At 70.7% G+C, this 14,282-nt stretch overlaps 3 protein-coding genes across 16 annotated transcripts; 2 read left to right on the forward strand and 1 right to left on the reverse strand.

The window, feature by feature from the left end:
- The first annotated feature begins 83 nt into the window (after positions 1 to 83).
- GPT (glutamic--pyruvic transaminase) lies at positions 84 to 4,320 on the forward strand. 2 transcript variants are annotated; one of them, XM_037803192.1, is made up of 11 exons: positions 84 to 1,924; positions 2,016 to 2,105; positions 2,181 to 2,289; positions 2,460 to 2,593; positions 2,676 to 2,919; positions 3,033 to 3,112; positions 3,188 to 3,324; positions 3,416 to 3,590; positions 3,672 to 3,827; positions 3,938 to 4,050; positions 4,120 to 4,320. In XM_037803192.1, exons 1-11 carry the CDS (start codon positions 1,763 to 1,765, stop codon positions 4,208 to 4,210), a joined length of 1,491 nt encoding a protein of 496 aa, XP_037659120.1. In that variant the 5' UTR covers positions 84 to 1,762; the 3' UTR covers positions 4,211 to 4,320. The 2 variants fall into 2 exon arrangements, with proteins under 2 accessions (XP_037659120.1, XP_037659121.1); XM_037803193.1 differs by lacking the exon at positions 3,672 to 3,827.
- A 1,454-nt stretch (positions 4,321 to 5,774) lies between these two features.
- On the forward strand, positions 5,775 to 13,033 carry MFSD3 (major facilitator superfamily domain containing 3). 8 transcript variants are annotated; one of them, XR_005211634.1, is made up of 7 exons: positions 5,775 to 6,803; positions 6,912 to 7,186; positions 7,265 to 7,380; positions 7,448 to 7,557; positions 7,635 to 8,148; positions 8,264 to 10,040; positions 10,870 to 13,033. XR_005211634.1 is itself a non-coding variant. In XM_037803004.1 (5 exons), exons 1-5 carry the CDS (start codon positions 6,125 to 6,127, stop codon positions 8,042 to 8,044), a joined length of 1,590 nt encoding a protein of 529 aa, XP_037658932.1. In that variant the 5' UTR covers positions 5,775 to 6,124; the 3' UTR covers positions 8,045 to 8,154. The 8 variants fall into 8 exon arrangements, 3 of the variants coding, with proteins under 3 accessions (XP_037658932.1, XP_037658934.1, XP_037658935.1); XR_005211633.1 differs by having other exon boundaries at positions 8,264 to 13,033; XR_005211635.1 differs by having other exon boundaries at positions 6,912 to 7,180; positions 8,264 to 13,033.
- Positions 7,945 to 14,242, reverse strand: RECQL4 (RecQ like helicase 4). 6 transcript variants are annotated; one of them, XM_037803002.1, is made up of 20 exons: positions 13,792 to 14,242; positions 13,338 to 13,707; positions 12,484 to 13,091; positions 12,301 to 12,385; positions 12,087 to 12,213; positions 11,855 to 11,956; positions 11,628 to 11,759; positions 11,452 to 11,544; positions 11,241 to 11,377; positions 10,861 to 10,944; positions 10,619 to 10,795; positions 10,356 to 10,538; positions 10,149 to 10,284; positions 9,810 to 10,072; positions 9,434 to 9,722; positions 9,222 to 9,351; positions 8,800 to 9,141; positions 8,561 to 8,717; positions 8,290 to 8,398; positions 7,945 to 8,207 (listed from the first exon to the last, which is right to left on the reverse strand). In XM_037803002.1, exons 1-20 carry the CDS (start codon positions 14,094 to 14,096, stop codon positions 8,086 to 8,088), a joined length of 3,951 nt encoding a protein of 1,316 aa, XP_037658930.1. In that variant the 5' UTR covers positions 14,097 to 14,242; the 3' UTR covers positions 7,945 to 8,085. The 6 variants fall into 6 exon arrangements, with proteins under 6 accessions (XP_037658930.1, XP_037658929.1, XP_037658931.1 ...); XM_037803001.1 differs by having other exon boundaries at positions 10,861 to 11,759; positions 13,338 to 13,478; positions 13,607 to 13,707; positions 13,792 to 13,825; positions 13,893 to 14,242; XM_037803003.1 differs by lacking the exon at positions 10,861 to 10,944.
- Between the last annotated feature and the right edge of the window lie 40 nt (positions 14,243 to 14,282).

Genomic DNA, 14,282 nt, shown 5'->3' on the forward strand with positions numbered 1-14,282 from the left:
TGGGGTTCACCAGTGGAGCCCCAGCCCTTGTGTGGGAGTGAGAACCCCCATCCCACCCCCTGCCTTCCAGGGGGTAACGTTATGTGCCCCAAAGGGAGCAGAGCACTTTGAATGGCAATTCCTCAGATGCCAGGGCTGGGAGGGTCCCTGCTGGAGGGGCAGGACCCCTGGCCTGGAAAAGAAGGGGTGTTTTCCACCAGGTGGTTGGGCCAGGTCCAAAGGAGTAAACCAGGCACAAGGCTGGCATCAGAAACTTGCCTGGGCGGAGGTGGGGGGGTCCCCCAGTTCCTGGCTGGCTTGCCAACTTCCGCCTGGGCTGGCGGAGGGGTCAGGCAGCTGGCCAGACCCCGAGCTGACCTGGGCACCCTGTCGGGACAAGAGGGGCCCCTTAGGGGCCTCGAGTGGGAAGGCCAAGGGCACTACCAGGCCATCTGCCCCTTGCAGCACAGCTCTACCACCAGTGCTGCATATGGTGGGCTTATTCCCCGCCCCCCACGCCCCGTGCCCTTCTGCCGGGTGCTAGTTGGGTCAGCACAGTGTCCCAGGGTAGGAGGGTGTCCTGAGCAGGGAGGGCAGGTGGTTGCTGGGTTAAATTTAGTGTCAGGGGTGGTGCAGCTGCCCCAAGGTCCACCTGCTGCCTGGCTGCCCTGTGGGCCCTGCTGCCAGGGGGCCGGAGGGGCAAGCTGGGAGGCTGCAGGGGTGGTGGAGCCGAGGACTGTGAGGTGAGAGGCATGGGATGGGGGACAGCTGCCTGGGGCCCCTGGGGGCCTCTCCAGGTTGCAGGCCCAGCAGCTGAGCAGAGCCCCCCTGGGGGCTGGGGCGGCCCCACCCCCACCCGGGGATCCCAGCAGGGCTGTGGGGCGGGGCTCCCAGGGCCTATCAGCTCACGCCCTGCTCCCCCCACCAATCAGGAGCCTCGGGAGGGAGCTCAGGTTACCCAGGCCTGGGGTGGTCTCAAGGGCAGACCTGGGCAGGGCATGTGGGGCAAGGGCAGGACTGCTGCCCAGACCAGCTGAGGGTCCCTAGGCCCAGGGCAGCCCTCTCCAGCCCCCTCCCCAACACCCTAGCCCCCAAAGGCCTTGCAGCTGCCAGTCCCTGGAGGGGCCCGATGGAACCCAATGTCTGCGCTCCTTGCTCTCCTCCCTGAGCCGCTCCCGGGATTCCTGAGCGTGGCTCAGTTACCTGGGAGACAGGTCTGTGTGCCTAAGCAAAGACTAGGGTGCTGAGAGGGCTAGGCTTTGGCCGGGCCTGCTGGGGTAACTCTCTAGAGGCCCTGATTCCATCTCCTCACTATTCACCCCTCTCATCCCTGTTCACCTCAGGCAAGCTCCACCAACCCCCAGAGGGTCAACCCCAGGTTCCCACCTCCTCTCCCTCTCCCCACCACCCCCGGACCCTGAGAGCTCTCTGAACCCTCTGTGTGTCCCTGTCCCCCATCATGGGTCTCCTGCTCCCCTGTCACGAAGACGCTAGGCAGCACTGGGCTGTGCCCCAAGTCCCGCCTGCTTCCTCACCCGCTCTCTCTGGCTCCCTGGGGCAAAACTGCACCCAGGCAGGCGGGGCGGGGCCAGGCCAGGCCCCAGCGCCTTTTTCAGTCCTTTCTGTCCCTTTCTGTGGAGGCAGCAGGCTGCAGCAGAAGAGGGTGCACCTCTTACCTTGATCCCCCCCCAGCTGGGCTCCCCCTTCCCAGACCTGACCCACGGAGCCCGGACACCACTGTCTGTGGGGCCAAGGCTGCCTCCTGCCTGCTTGGAGCAGGGCCATGGCCTTGAGGGCAGGTGAGCAGGGCCAAGCCCCAATGAACAGCCTGAAGGGGAAGGTACTGACGCTGGACACCATGAACCCTTGTGTGCGGAGAGTGGAATATGCCGTGCGCGGCCCCATTGTGCAGCGCGCCCTGGAGCTGGAGCAGGAGCTGCGCCAGGTATGGACTTGGGCCCCGTGACTGCCCCTGGGCAGCTGGGTCTCTCCCAACCCTGGAGGCACGTGGGACAAGGACCTGCCCTCCCCTCCAGGGCGTGAAGAAGCCCTTCACGGAGGTCATCCGTGCCAACATCGGAGACGCACAGGCCATGGGGCAGAAACCCCTCACCTTCCTGCGCCAGGTGAGGTTTCAGCTTGGCCCTTTTACCCACCCCTGCTGGCCCAGGTGCCCCAGCCTCAGCACTTGGTCCCCCCAGGTCCTGGCCCTCTGCGTCCACCCTGATCTCCTGAGCAGCCCCGACTTCCCCGAGGACGCCAAGAGAAGGGCAGAGCGTATCTTGCAGGCATGTGGGGGCCACAGCCTGGGTAAGTGCGTGCCCGGACCTGCCAAAGCCCCGGGGAGGGGCAGGGAGAGGAGGGAGCTGTCTCAGGGGAGGGCGGCTCTGCCTGCTGAAGGAGAACATCACCTCAGAGGCCGCAGGGCCACCCGACCCCCTCACAAACCCTTCCCCGTCCTGTCCCGCCCCTGGGTCCAGGGGCCTACAGCATCAGCTCTGGCATCCAGATAATCCGCCAGGACGTGGCGCGGTACATCGAGCTACGCGACGGAGGCATCCCCTCGGACCCCAACAACGTCTTCCTCTCCACGGGGGCCAGCGACGCCATCGTGGTAGGCGGGGGCCGGGCCAGGAGGCAGGGGGTGGGGATGGGCTTCGGGCCACGCCAACCTCGCGGTCCCTAACCTACCGTAGACGGTGCTGAAGTTGCTGGTTGCCGGAGAGGGCCGCGCGCGCACGGGCGTACTTATCCCCATTCCGCAGTACCCGCTTTACTCGGCCGCGCTGGCCGAGCTCGACGCGGTGCAGGTGGACTACTACCTGGACGAGGAGCGCGCCTGGGCGCTGGACGTGGCCGAGCTGCGGCGCGTGCTGCGCCAGGCGCGTGACCGGTGCTGTCCGCGCGCGCTCTGCGTCATCAACCCGGGGAACCCCACCGGTGTGCCGCCCCGCCCGGCCCTCCCCGCGCAGCCCCGACGTGCACCCGATCTCCCGCCCCCACGGGAGAGCAGTACACACCCCCGGCTCACCCGGCTGCGCGCGTCCCTCTAGGACAGGTACAGACCCGCGAGTGCATCGAGGCGGTGATCCGCTTCGCCTTCGAGGAGCGCCTCTTCCTGCTGGCTGACGAGGTGCGGGGCGCGGGGCGCGCGGGGGACGGGGGCGGCGGGAGCGCGGCTCGCCGTGACCGTGCGCTGCCCATGCAGGTTTACCAGGACAACGTGTACGCCGAGGGCTCGCAGTTCCACTCGTTCAAGAAGGTGCTCACCGAGATGGGGCCGCCGTACGCTGCGCAGCAGGAGCTCGCCTCCTTCCACTCCATCTCCAAGGGCTTCATGGGCGAGTGCGTGCGGGCCGGGGGCTCGCGGACCCTGGCCACGGCCTGGCGCCCCTCGCCGCGCGGCCCGCCCCAAAGCCCGCCCTCGCCCTCGCAGGTGCGGGTTCCGCAGCGGCTACGTGGAGGTAGTGAACATGGACGCCGCGGTGCAGCAGCAGATGCTGAAGCTAATGAGCGTGCGGCTGTGCCCCCCGGTGCCGGGCCAAGCCCTGCTCGACCTGGTGGTTAGCCCGCCCGGGCCCTCCGACCCCTCCTTCGCGCAGTTCCAGGCGGTGAGCGGCGGAGCAGCGGGCGGGCTGGTAGGCGCCGCGCCCCCCGGCCCGCCCTGACCAGCCCTCCCTCCGCGGCCGCAGGAGAGGCAGGCGGTGCTGGCCGAGCTGGCGGCCAAGGCCAAGCTCACGGAGCAGGTCTTCAACGAGGCTCCGGGCATCCGCTGCAACCCGGTGCAGGGCGCCATGTACTCCTTCCCCCGTGTGCATCTGCCCCCGCGCGCTGTGCAGCGCGCGCAGGTCGGGCGGGTCGGGGCCTGGGCGGGGCGCGGCTCGGTGGGGCGGGTCCCGGGCAGGGGCGGGTCCCGGGCCGGGGCGCGGCCGGCTCTGAATCTCCCGCCTCTCCGCAGGAGCTGGGCCTGGCCCCCGACATGTTCTTCTGCATGCGCCTGCTGGAGGAGACCGGCATCTGCGTGGTGCCCGGGAGCGGATTCGGGCAGCTGGAGGGCACCTACCACTTCCGGTGAGGCCCGCCCCGCCCCTTCGCCGGCCCCGCCCCCTCCCCGCTAACCGCCTGTCCCCGCCCCTTTAGGATGACCATTCTGCCCCCCATGGAGAAGCTGCGGCCCCTGCTGGAGAAGCTGAGCCAGTTCCACGCCAAGTTCACCCGCGAGTACTCCTGAGGCTGGGCCGGCAGTGTCGCCCCTGAACTCGCCGGGCCCAGGGCCCTGGGGGCTGGGCCCCTGCCTCTCTGCAGGCCCCCAATAAAAAGCTGCGAGACAGCTGACTCCTCGGGGGCGGCTTTGTGTGCTTCCTGTGGGGCGGTGGGCTGCGGGAGGGGTGGCCCCCAGCTGGTAGCCTTCTGGTCCTCCTCAGACACGGTGCGCCGTGACAGCGACCGACAGACTCAAATAAGAATAGGCTGAACGTGAGCGGTGCATGAGAGGCTGGCCATTCGCCCTGCTGTGTGTGTGTGGGGGGCTCCAGGGTTGTTAGGTGTTGGGGGCGGGCTTGTCGAAGGCCCCACGCTCTTGGCAGAGCAGGGGAAATGCCAGGGCCCCAGGGGATGCCAGAAGGAGGGGAGGAGCGAATGGGATCCGCTCTGCCCCAGTCGTGTTTGAAGTGGGACACCCAACTGAAAATGCAGTGGGGAGGGTCTCCAGGCCCCTGAGGTGAGCACGCAGAATGAGATGCTAAAGAGGCACCCTGGGGAGAGCTTGGGCTGAAGGGCCAGCAGGGGCAGGGAGGGGATCCCGTCCCCAGAACACGGATGAGCACCTGCTGTGGGCCTGTTGGACGTGGTAGGGGCCACGTGACAGCCCTCTGGGGCAGGCCTGCATGGGACCTCTGTTTTGCGCCCCAGGAACATGCTGCGAGCGGCTTCAGCATGAAGGCGTGCACTGGTCCAGGGTCAGGCAGGACCTGCCAAGGCACCGGGTTTCTCTGCTCTGGGGTCCTTGGGTCGCATCTCACCATCCTGTCCTGGGCCCCCAGGAGCGAGCAAGGGACCCTACTCAGGGCAGGACAAGAGACTGCCAGTGCCCCTCACCGCCGGCATGGGCTTTCCACTAGGTGGGCCCCAGTCCGGAGGGCTTGGCCTCGTCACTGGGACACTGGCGGGCCTGGGTCCAGACTGTCACGCAAACCTGCCCTCCAGGGGGCTGAAGCTGGGTGGGCGGGAGTTTCCCAAAGAGGACTGTGCAAGAGTTAAGCGGCTCCCCTTCCACGGGGTTTCTGGAGGAGGAAGCACTGCAGCAACTGCGGTCCAGTCAGATGCCCGGAGACACTTCGGGAGAGTTGGGGTCTGTTATGGGTTGAATTGTGTCCCCTAAAAGGTGTGTTGAAGCCCCGGTCCCCAGTACCTCAGGATGTGGCCTCAGATGGAAATAGGGTTGCTACGGAGGCAAATGGGCAAGTTCAAACGAGGTCGTGCTGGAGGAGGGGGGCCCTCATGAGGAGACGCGGGAGATGGCCAGGTGGGGACACGGATGCAAGGACGGCACCAGAAGCTGGGAGAGGGAGATGGTTCCCCTCAGACTCCAGGGGGAGCGCGGCCTGCGGACGCCCCGAGCCGGGGGGCCTCAGGGTTGCGCTGCCCCAGTCGCCGGGTGCGGTGCGTGGTTAGCGGGCCGGGGCGCGGCTGGCCAGTCCCTCCGCCTCCCGCCTCCTGCGCACGCGGGCGGCAGTACCCGGGGCGGCCACCGGGGGCGCCAGGGCGGCAGAGCCGCCGCTCTAGGCTGGGCGCGCTCTGTGGCCGCGACGCTCGGGCCTGGGCGGCCCCGGCTCCGGCGACCCGGGTGAAGGCGAAGCCGGCGGGCGCCCGGGCCTCACTCACCGCGGCCGCGGAGCGCGCTGGGAGCCCCGGGCCGGCCGTCCGCTTAGACCCCCCGCCCCCGCGGCGCCGGACCCACGGCTCGGGCCTCGGTCGGCTCTCCCGCGGCACGAACACCCCCAGGAGCCGGGGCGCTGGCGTCCGGACCCGGCTCGCCCCACCGTGGCCTCTGACCGCAGCCTGCGCCGCCCTGACGCCGACCGTGACCCCTGGTCCCACGCGGACGGCGCCTGGAGCCCCCGCTGACCCGCCGCCGGCCCCGGCCATGCGCGGGAAGCTGCTGCCGCTGGCCGGGCTGTACCTGGTGCAGGGCCTGCCCTACGGGCTGCAGTCGGGGCTGCTGCCGGTGCTGCTGCGCGCCCGGGGCCTCTCGCTGACGCGCGTGGCGCTGGCCAAGGGGCTGTACGCGCCGTGGCTGCTGAAGCTGGCCTGGGCCCCGCTGGTGGACAGGCGGGGGTCCCCGCGGGCCTGGCTGACGCTCAGCACTGCCGCCCTGGGTGTGGTGTGCGGGATGCTGGGGGCCCTGCCTCCCGCCCAGGAGGGCGCGGCCGGGCTGCCCCCCACCGTCGCGGCGCTGCTCCTGCTGCTGAATCTGGGCGCTGCCGTGCAGGACGTGGCCCTGGACACCGTGGCTGTGCAGCTCCTGGAGCCGGCCGAGCTGGGCCCTGGCAACACGGTGCAGGTGGTGGCCTACAAGCTGGGGGCGGCGCTGGCGGGGGGTGGGCTGCTGGCCCTCGTGCCCAACCTCTCCTGGCCGCTGCTCTTTCTGCTCCTGGCAGCCACTTACCTGCTGGCTACTGGCCTGGCCTGGGCCGCACCCGCCTTGCGGCTGCCACAGCCTCAGCCTGCGGAGCCGCTGCCCTGCCGGTGGCACCTGCTGCGGGCTGTGCTGGCCGTGCCGGGGACTCTGTGGACGGCCGGCTTCGTGCTCACCTACAAGCTAGGTGAGTGGGACCGTGGTGGGGCCGCTCCCTCTGGTTCTCGGTGGCCACGCATGCGGGCGAAAGCCCGGCCCTGGCCCCCAGGCTGCGGACTCTCGCTTTCTTTTCCAGCCCTAGCTCCAGCCACAGGCCTTCATGGCTGCCTGGTGCTGCAATCCCTGCTGTCCCGCGTGGCTCAGGGTGGCCTGGGGGGCAGAGGCGGCGTCAGCCGGCAGCGAGCTCACACTTTCCCCTCCAGGCGAGCAGGGTGCCGGCAGCCTGTTCCCGCTGCTCCTGCTGGACCTGGGTGCCTCTGCCCCCGAGCTGGGGCTGTGGAATGGCCTGGGCGCCGCGGCCTGCTCCATCGCCGGCTCCTCCCTGGGCGGGGCCCTGCTGGCCAGGTACCGGTGAGCTGCGCCCCACCCACCCCGCGCCCCCTGCCCCACCCCACACCCCTGACCTGCATACCCCTTCCCGCCCGCCAGGCAGCCCCTGCGCCTCCTGCGGCCAGTGCTGCGGCTCCGCCTCGTGGGCCTGGCCTGCCAGACGGCCCTGCTCTTCTACCTGGACGCCGGCCTGGGACCCGGCAGGGTCCTGAGAGGTGAGGGGCCGGCTGGGGACGGGGGTGGCACGAGGGCCCCCGGTCCTGCTGACCTCTGCCCTCACAGGGGTGGCCTTGCTGAGCCTGTGCCTGCAGCACTTCCTGGGGGGCCTGGTCACCAGCGCCACCTTCACGCTGATGATGCGCTGCACCCAGCATGCGCCCAGGACCCTGCAGGTGAGGCCCGCGGGTTGGGGGCAGCTGGGCTGGGGTGCCCCCAGGCCCCAAACTGACTGCCCCCCCCACCCCCCCAGGCCACCCACTACAGCCTCCTGGCCACGCTGGAGCTGCTGGGGAAGCTGCTGCTGAGCACGCTGGCTGGAGCTCTGGCCGACGGCCTGGGCCTGCGACCCTGCTTCTCCCTCTTCCTTGCTCTCTCGGCCTTGCCTGTCCTCTACCTGGGCCTGGCACGCGGCGTGCTGGCCTGAGCGGGGAGGCCAGCCTGGTCAATAAAGCCAAGTGTGCCCGGGGTCTGGCTGCTGGTGTCTGTGGGGCGTGCAGGTATCCTCAGGCTGGGGGGCTGCCCCTGAAACCTGGCTGGAAAAAAGCTCCACAAAGGCGAAGTGATGAGCACCTTTTATTCTGTGTCGTGGGGCCGCCTTGGCCCACCCCGTCCCCACCAGCCCGCTTTGCCAGGGAAGTCAGTCACTCTCTGGGCTGCTGACACCCTCAGGCCTCTGCCTTGACTCCCGACCCCCACGGTGGTCAGCGGCTGCAGAGGAGCTCCTCAGTGGCCAGGCTGGTCAGGGCGTGGAAGCTCACATGCAGGTACTTCCTCCAGAAGCGCCGGTCCCGCCCGTACACCTGGGCAGGGTAGCAGGGGCTTCCTGTGGCGGCAACAAGGCCCCTGAGGACTCCTGGCCACTTCCCACCCATCCCACAGCCCTGGCCCGCAGCCCCGGCCTGCACCGATGCCGTGGAAGATGCGGGCCACGGCCCGGCCCGAGAACCTCTCCTCAGGCCACAGGGACAGGAGCTGCCGGATGTCACGGCGGATCTGGTCCTCCCAGTCCTGGAGCTGAGGGCAGGTGGGCAAGTCAGGCCTTCTCTGGAGATGGGCTGGGGCTGCCCCTGGCCCCACGTCCCCAGGGGGCTGAGCACCTGTGCCTGCAGCGGCACCTCACCGGGCCCTGGACCTCCCTGGGGTCCCATCCCTGTGCTGGGAGGCGCCAGCACTCACCCCTGCCTGCCCTGGCTCCGAGCCCTGGCGGTCTTGCGCCCCGTCCAGCTCTAACTCTTCCTCTTCCTCAAAGTAGCGGCTGAGCAGGGCCTTGAGCCTGGTGCTGCGCTCCTCGTCAGGCTGCTCCAGGCACGGCCCGCAGCTGGGGAAGGCCACGCTGGGTGCGGGTGGTGCCGTCAGCGCTGCTGGTCTGGGGGAGTATCCCAGGACCCCCAGGGCAGTGCCCCCACCCCAGGTACCTGCGAAAGGCCCGGAAAACCTGGTGCAGGCGGACCAAGGCCTCGCGCTCCCGGGCCTGCACGCGGCCGTGCAGGAAGTCGCAGATCTGGTCCCGCTCACTGGCCGTCAGGTCCCCGGGGCAGCGCAGGTGGAAAGCTGGCTCCTCGAACTCCACACGTACCCCGGTGCCTGGCACGCCTGTCCTGGGCTCCCGGTCCCACGGCAGCTGGCGGAGAGCCCACCGCACGGACGCCACCTCCCAGCCCATGCGGTCTGCCAGCTCGACCACATCAAACTCCACAAAGCTGCTCCCTGTGTCCTCTGGCGGCTGCCGGGCCAGGCACAGGGCCAGAGGGGGGCACCTGCAGGCAGAAGGGGCAGGAGGTGTGGGCAGCGGCCTGGCCTCCCTGCCCCTGCCCCGAGACCGGGCAGGTGTGCTCACCTGTGGGCCAGGGCGCGGAGATGGACAGGGCCCCCAGGGCAGTGCAGGCGGCACCGGGCGCAGAGGGGCGGCAGCAGCTCGAGCCAGTGCTGTGGGTGCAGCTCCAGGTAGCACAACAGCGTCTCAATGGCTGGTGGGAGAGTAGATCAAGGCTTCCTGCCCCCCACTCCCTGCCCTGGCTCCTAGCCCCCCGGCCCTGTGCAGAGCCTCACCCTCCTCAGGCATGTCCAGGGCCTGCACTGTTGGCTGCACTGGGAGCGCCCGCTCGTGGCCCCGGCAGGCCCTCCGGGGGGCTGGGGCTGTGTCCTGGCTGCTGGGCTGCTCGGCCTCCTGGGGGTACGTGGTCCCCGGGGCCCTCTCCGTGCCCACCCCGCCCTCCTGCCTCAGGGGCGGCCTGGCACAGGCACAGGGCGCAAACACACGCTGCACCAGCTTCTTCACCGCGAGGAAGTCCACGGCTTCCGCGTGTGCGTGTCTGCGCAGCTCGCACAGGTCCTCGCCCTGCGGGAGGAGGGGGAGGCAGGTGGGCGTGTCCCGGGGCGGGGCGAGGCGGTGGGCGTGTCCGTCCCAGGGCGGGGCGGGGCCCACCTGCGGCCGCAGGAAGACGTGGCAGTGGGCGGGCTGCCCGTCGCGCCCCGCGCGGCCCACGGCCTGCACGTAGCTCTCGAAGCTGGGGGGCAGCCCCAGGTGCAGCACTGCCCGCACGTCCGGCCGGTCCAGCCCCATGCCGAAGGCCACCGTGGCCACCACGACCCGCAGCCGGCCCTGCATGAAGGCCCGCTGGACTCGGCGCCGCTCCCGGCTGCTCATGCCCGCGTGGTAAGCTTCAGCTGCGGCCTCAGGGGTGCCACCTGGGGAAGGGAAGCCGACAGGTGGGACGGGGCCCCCGGGGAGCACAGGACCCACGGCCCACGCCCGGCCCCTCACCTCCGGGGCCCTGCAGCGGGGGCAGGCAGGTGCGCAGGAGGGCGGCCACCCGCTCCGTGTCCTCCCGCCGGTGGCAGTAGACAATGACGGAGTCCAGGGCGCGGAAACGGTCTCCCCGCAGAAGCGTCACCAGCGCCTTGGAGGGAGGAACTGGTGAGGGCGCAGGGAGGCGGGGCCTCTGACGCGGGCCCCAGGGCGTGGCCACACCTGCTCGGGGTCCCTGTCCATGGACACGGAGAGGTGCAGGTTGGTGGGGACAACGGCCGGGAGTCCACTGAGGCCGGGCCCTGCAGCCACGCCCAGGTGCTGGGCTACGTCCCGGGCGGTGCTCCGCGTGGCGGTGGCCGTGAGGCCCAGGAAGCAGCACACACCCAGGTGCTCCCGCAGCACCTGCCAGGAGGAGGGGCCATGAACACGCGCCCGGCGCCCCCAGCCCTGGCCACTCCCACCCCAACCCCCGGGAGTCTCACCCTGCAGACGCGCAGATAGCAAGGCCGGAAGTTGTGGGACCACTGGGACAGGCAGTGGGCCTCGTCCAGGCAGGCGAAGGCCACTGGGGGCAGCGGGAGGCCGGCAAGACCCCCTGCCGCAGCCCCCACCAGCGCCTCGGGGGACAGCATCAGCACGTGGACCTTGGCTGCCTGCACCTGAGGGGACAGAGTCAGCGCAGCGGCCCCAGCGCCCCCCACCCCCAGCAGCTGAGACCCCTCACCTTCCGCAGGATGCCCTCCCGCTGCTTTGGGGTCATGCCTGAGTGGATGCACGCTGCCTTCAGGCCAGGGGGCAAGCCTGCCACCTGCGGACACAGGGGCACCACCTGCCACCAGCCCTGGCCCTCTCCAGGCCCCCATCCGCCTCCACCCCACCTCGGGGTCTGTGGGGACGAGACCCAGACCCAGAGCCCGCAGTTGTGGGACCAGGCTTCAGAGCCCTCAAGGGGGGCTGGAGACAAAGGGGCGGCTGCAGCCCCTGCCCAGGGCTGCTCGCAGACCAGCCGGGCCAGGGGCGTGCTGGGGGTGCAGCGGGGACGGGAAGCGGCTGCCAAAGGGAGGCCAGCACCTTGGGCCAGCACCGGGGCCCTGCCCTCCGCACCTGGTCGTCCATGAGCGACAGCAGAGGGGAGACGACCAGCGTGAGGCAGGGGCTGCGCTGGGCGTACAGCAGCGCCGGGAGCTGGTAGCACAGGGACTTGCCGGCGCCAGTGGGCAGCACCAGCAGCGTGGACAGGCCTGTGGGTGGTCAGCAGCAGGGCCTGAGCACACCGCCCTGCCCCGGCCTGCCCCTGGCCCGCCCCGCAGCTCACCCGACAGGATCCGCATGACCGCGAGCTCCTGCCCTGGTCGGAAGGCTCGGTGCCCCAGCTGCCCCAGGGCCTGGAACACCTGCGCCGGCGTCTCTGCAAACACGGGCATCCGGTGACCACGCACACTTGAAGCCCCGTGTTCCCGCCATAGGCCACGAGCCACCCTGTCTGCTCACCTGCTACCTGCCCGGAGGGCCCAGGGGGGTAGAGAGGTGGAACCGAGGGGGGCAGGCGTGGCGCCTCGGGCACAGGCCACTCCACGGGCACCAGCAGTTCAGGCCCTGCAGGCCCTGGGTCGTCCTCACCAGCTAGGGAGGGCATGACAGAGGGGGCGGGGGAGCCCTGAGCTGGGCTCGGGTCACTCTAGCAGGATAGGCACCGGCTCCTGTCGTCCCCCACTCACCAGGGAGTTCATGGCAGGCAAGGCCTGTTCCCTTGGCCACTTCCTCCAGCACGGACAGGGTGTCCTCATCCTTTCTGTCTCCCTGGGGGTCCAGGGCAGGCCCTGGGCCAGGGATGGGAAAGCTGGTGGGGCCTTTGCCTGGAGCCCCAAAAGTCCCCCCACCAGGAGCACAGCCCCCTCTCTACCCCCACCCCTGTGTTGCCCAGACACACCCCTGGGGCAGAGGCCTCACCTGGCTGGGGACACTGGGATGCCCAGTGGCCAGACTGCCCACAGCAGAAGCAAGATTCTTTGCCCGTGGCTCTGGGCCGGCCGCCCCCAAAACTGTCTCCTTTTTTCTGCCACTTCTGCTTCCACATCTGGAGATCAGAAAGGAGATCATGAGAACGGGGGCAGGGAGGGGCAGGGGAGGCCCTGCTGCGGCGGCTAGAGCCCTGCTACCTCACCTGCCGGCGGAGGTGGTGGCCCCGCACGTAGCGTTTCTGCTTCAGATTGAGCCTCACGTAGTTGGCCCGGTCCCGCGGGGCTGGCCTGGAGGAAACGGGGACGGCTGGAGCAGCAGCGCCTCTGGCCCTCCCCCACCCCGGCTCAGCCCGGCGGCTGCTTGGGCGGGTGGTCAGAGCCGGTACCCGGGCGAGGCGGAGTCTCGGTGAGACGGACGCAGCTGTTCCCTCACAGGCCTCCTCGGTGAGTCGTCCTCGAGCTCTGCGGCCCCGGCTCCCTCAGGCTGGGGTGCTGCTTGGCCGCCATCCAGGGGGGCCTGCCCGGGGATCCCCCTCCACCTCTGCTCCTTGCTTGGCCCGTTGCTGGGCTGGGAGCTCCCTCCCTGGATGCGGAGAGCTGGCAGGGCTGGTGCCTCTGGACCCCCTGGAAATGCCTCAGAAGCCACACTAGGGTCAGGGGCAGCCAACATGCCCGAGGCTGGAGGCTGGGACTCCCGCCCCAGGCCAGGCCCACAGGCCTCAGGGGTCTCCAGCAAATCTGGGGCCCCATTGTGACACCGCTGCAGCCAGCTGGGGTCTAAGGAGCTCAGACGCAGACTCAGAGACGAGCGCAGCTGCTGGGGCCGGCCGGGCCTCGGTCGGGGTCCCAGAGGCTGCGGGGCTGCCCCGCCGAGTCCTTTCGGGGAGGTGGGGGCAGCCGCTGTGTCTGGCGGACCCTGGGTGCATCCGCCCGGGCGGGTCTCAGAAGAGGGTGTCCGTGGAAGCCTGGGTGTGAGGCTCAGAGCTGGCCCGGCCTGGAGGGCAAGGACAAATCCCCAAGCCGGGACTCAGGCTCTGGGGTCATTGCAGATACAGCTGCCCTAGGGCCTCCCATCGATGACGGGGCAGGGGGAGGCTGGGGTGATGAAGGAAGCTGCGAGGACACAGCCGGCTTTGCGGCCCTCCCTTGGGAGAACTCTGCTCTGGTCAGTTCACTCGAGTGTGTGTGTGACCTGGTGATCCTGCCCTCAGGCCTCAAGCCTCCCAGCCCGTCCCCTCACCTGCAGAGCGCCCCTCAGGTTGGCTTTGAGCCTCTTCCCGTAGTCCTGCGCAGGCCCCCGGGGGCTGGGGGCTGGGGTCCCGCGCGGACGCTGAGTGGCAGCGCGGTTCAGGTGGGGGCCCCAGCAGCAGGGCTCCGGAGCCTGCGGGAGGAGGTGGAGGACCCGAGTCCGGGAGAGCCTGGGGGTGCAGAGGCGTCTCCTCCCCTCCCCAGGCCAGGAGCACCTTCTCCGTCCCGCGGCGTGGAAGGTGGGGGAGGCCGGGCCGGTACCTCCTCGGCCGCCGCGGGAAGCGACTGCTCGGGGCTGCGGGGCCGAACGCTGCCGGCCGGGTCCAGGGCCTTCCTCAGGGCGCGGTACTCCCGGTAGAGCGCTGGGCGGGCGGGGGCGGGCGGGGGCGGGCGGTCAGCCTGGGGCCCGCCCAGGGGTCCCGCCGCCCCCGGCCCCCCGCGCTCACCCCGGGTCTCTTCGGACGCCTCCTCCACGTCGCCCTGAAAGGGAGCAGGTCAGCCCGGGGGCCGCGCTCTCCGCCGCCCGCCCGCACCTGGCCGCCCGCACCTGGCCGGCCGCCGCCCGCGCCGCCGCCGAACGCGCGCTCCCAGGCCTGCAGCCGCGCGCGCACGTCCCGCAGCCGCTCCATGCGGGCCCCGCGCATCTCCCGCCGAGAGCCGCGGCCGCCGCCGCCGCCAGCCAATGGGGCCGCTCGGCGGAGGCGGGGCGGGGCCCCGGGCCGAGACGGCCAATGGGAGGTGCCAACGTCATCGCGGCGCGCGGCGGCGCTAGTGGGGTGCGCCAGGAGCCGGGGCTGGCCCCGCGGGCGGAGGCGGACCCGGAGGTCACTGGCGGGCCCGGCGGGCCCGGGGCCTGGGCAGGACGACGCAGACGGCGGGGAAGGGGCCGCCGCGGTGGGCGGCCGCGCGCTCAGCCAGGGGCGTCGGGCCGCGCCCC

The sequence above is a fragment of the Choloepus didactylus genome, chromosome 14 (genome assembly GCF_015220235.1).
Source record: "Choloepus didactylus isolate mChoDid1 chromosome 14, mChoDid1.pri, whole genome shotgun sequence".
NCBI lineage: Eukaryota > Metazoa > Chordata > Mammalia > Pilosa > Megalonychidae > Choloepus > Choloepus didactylus.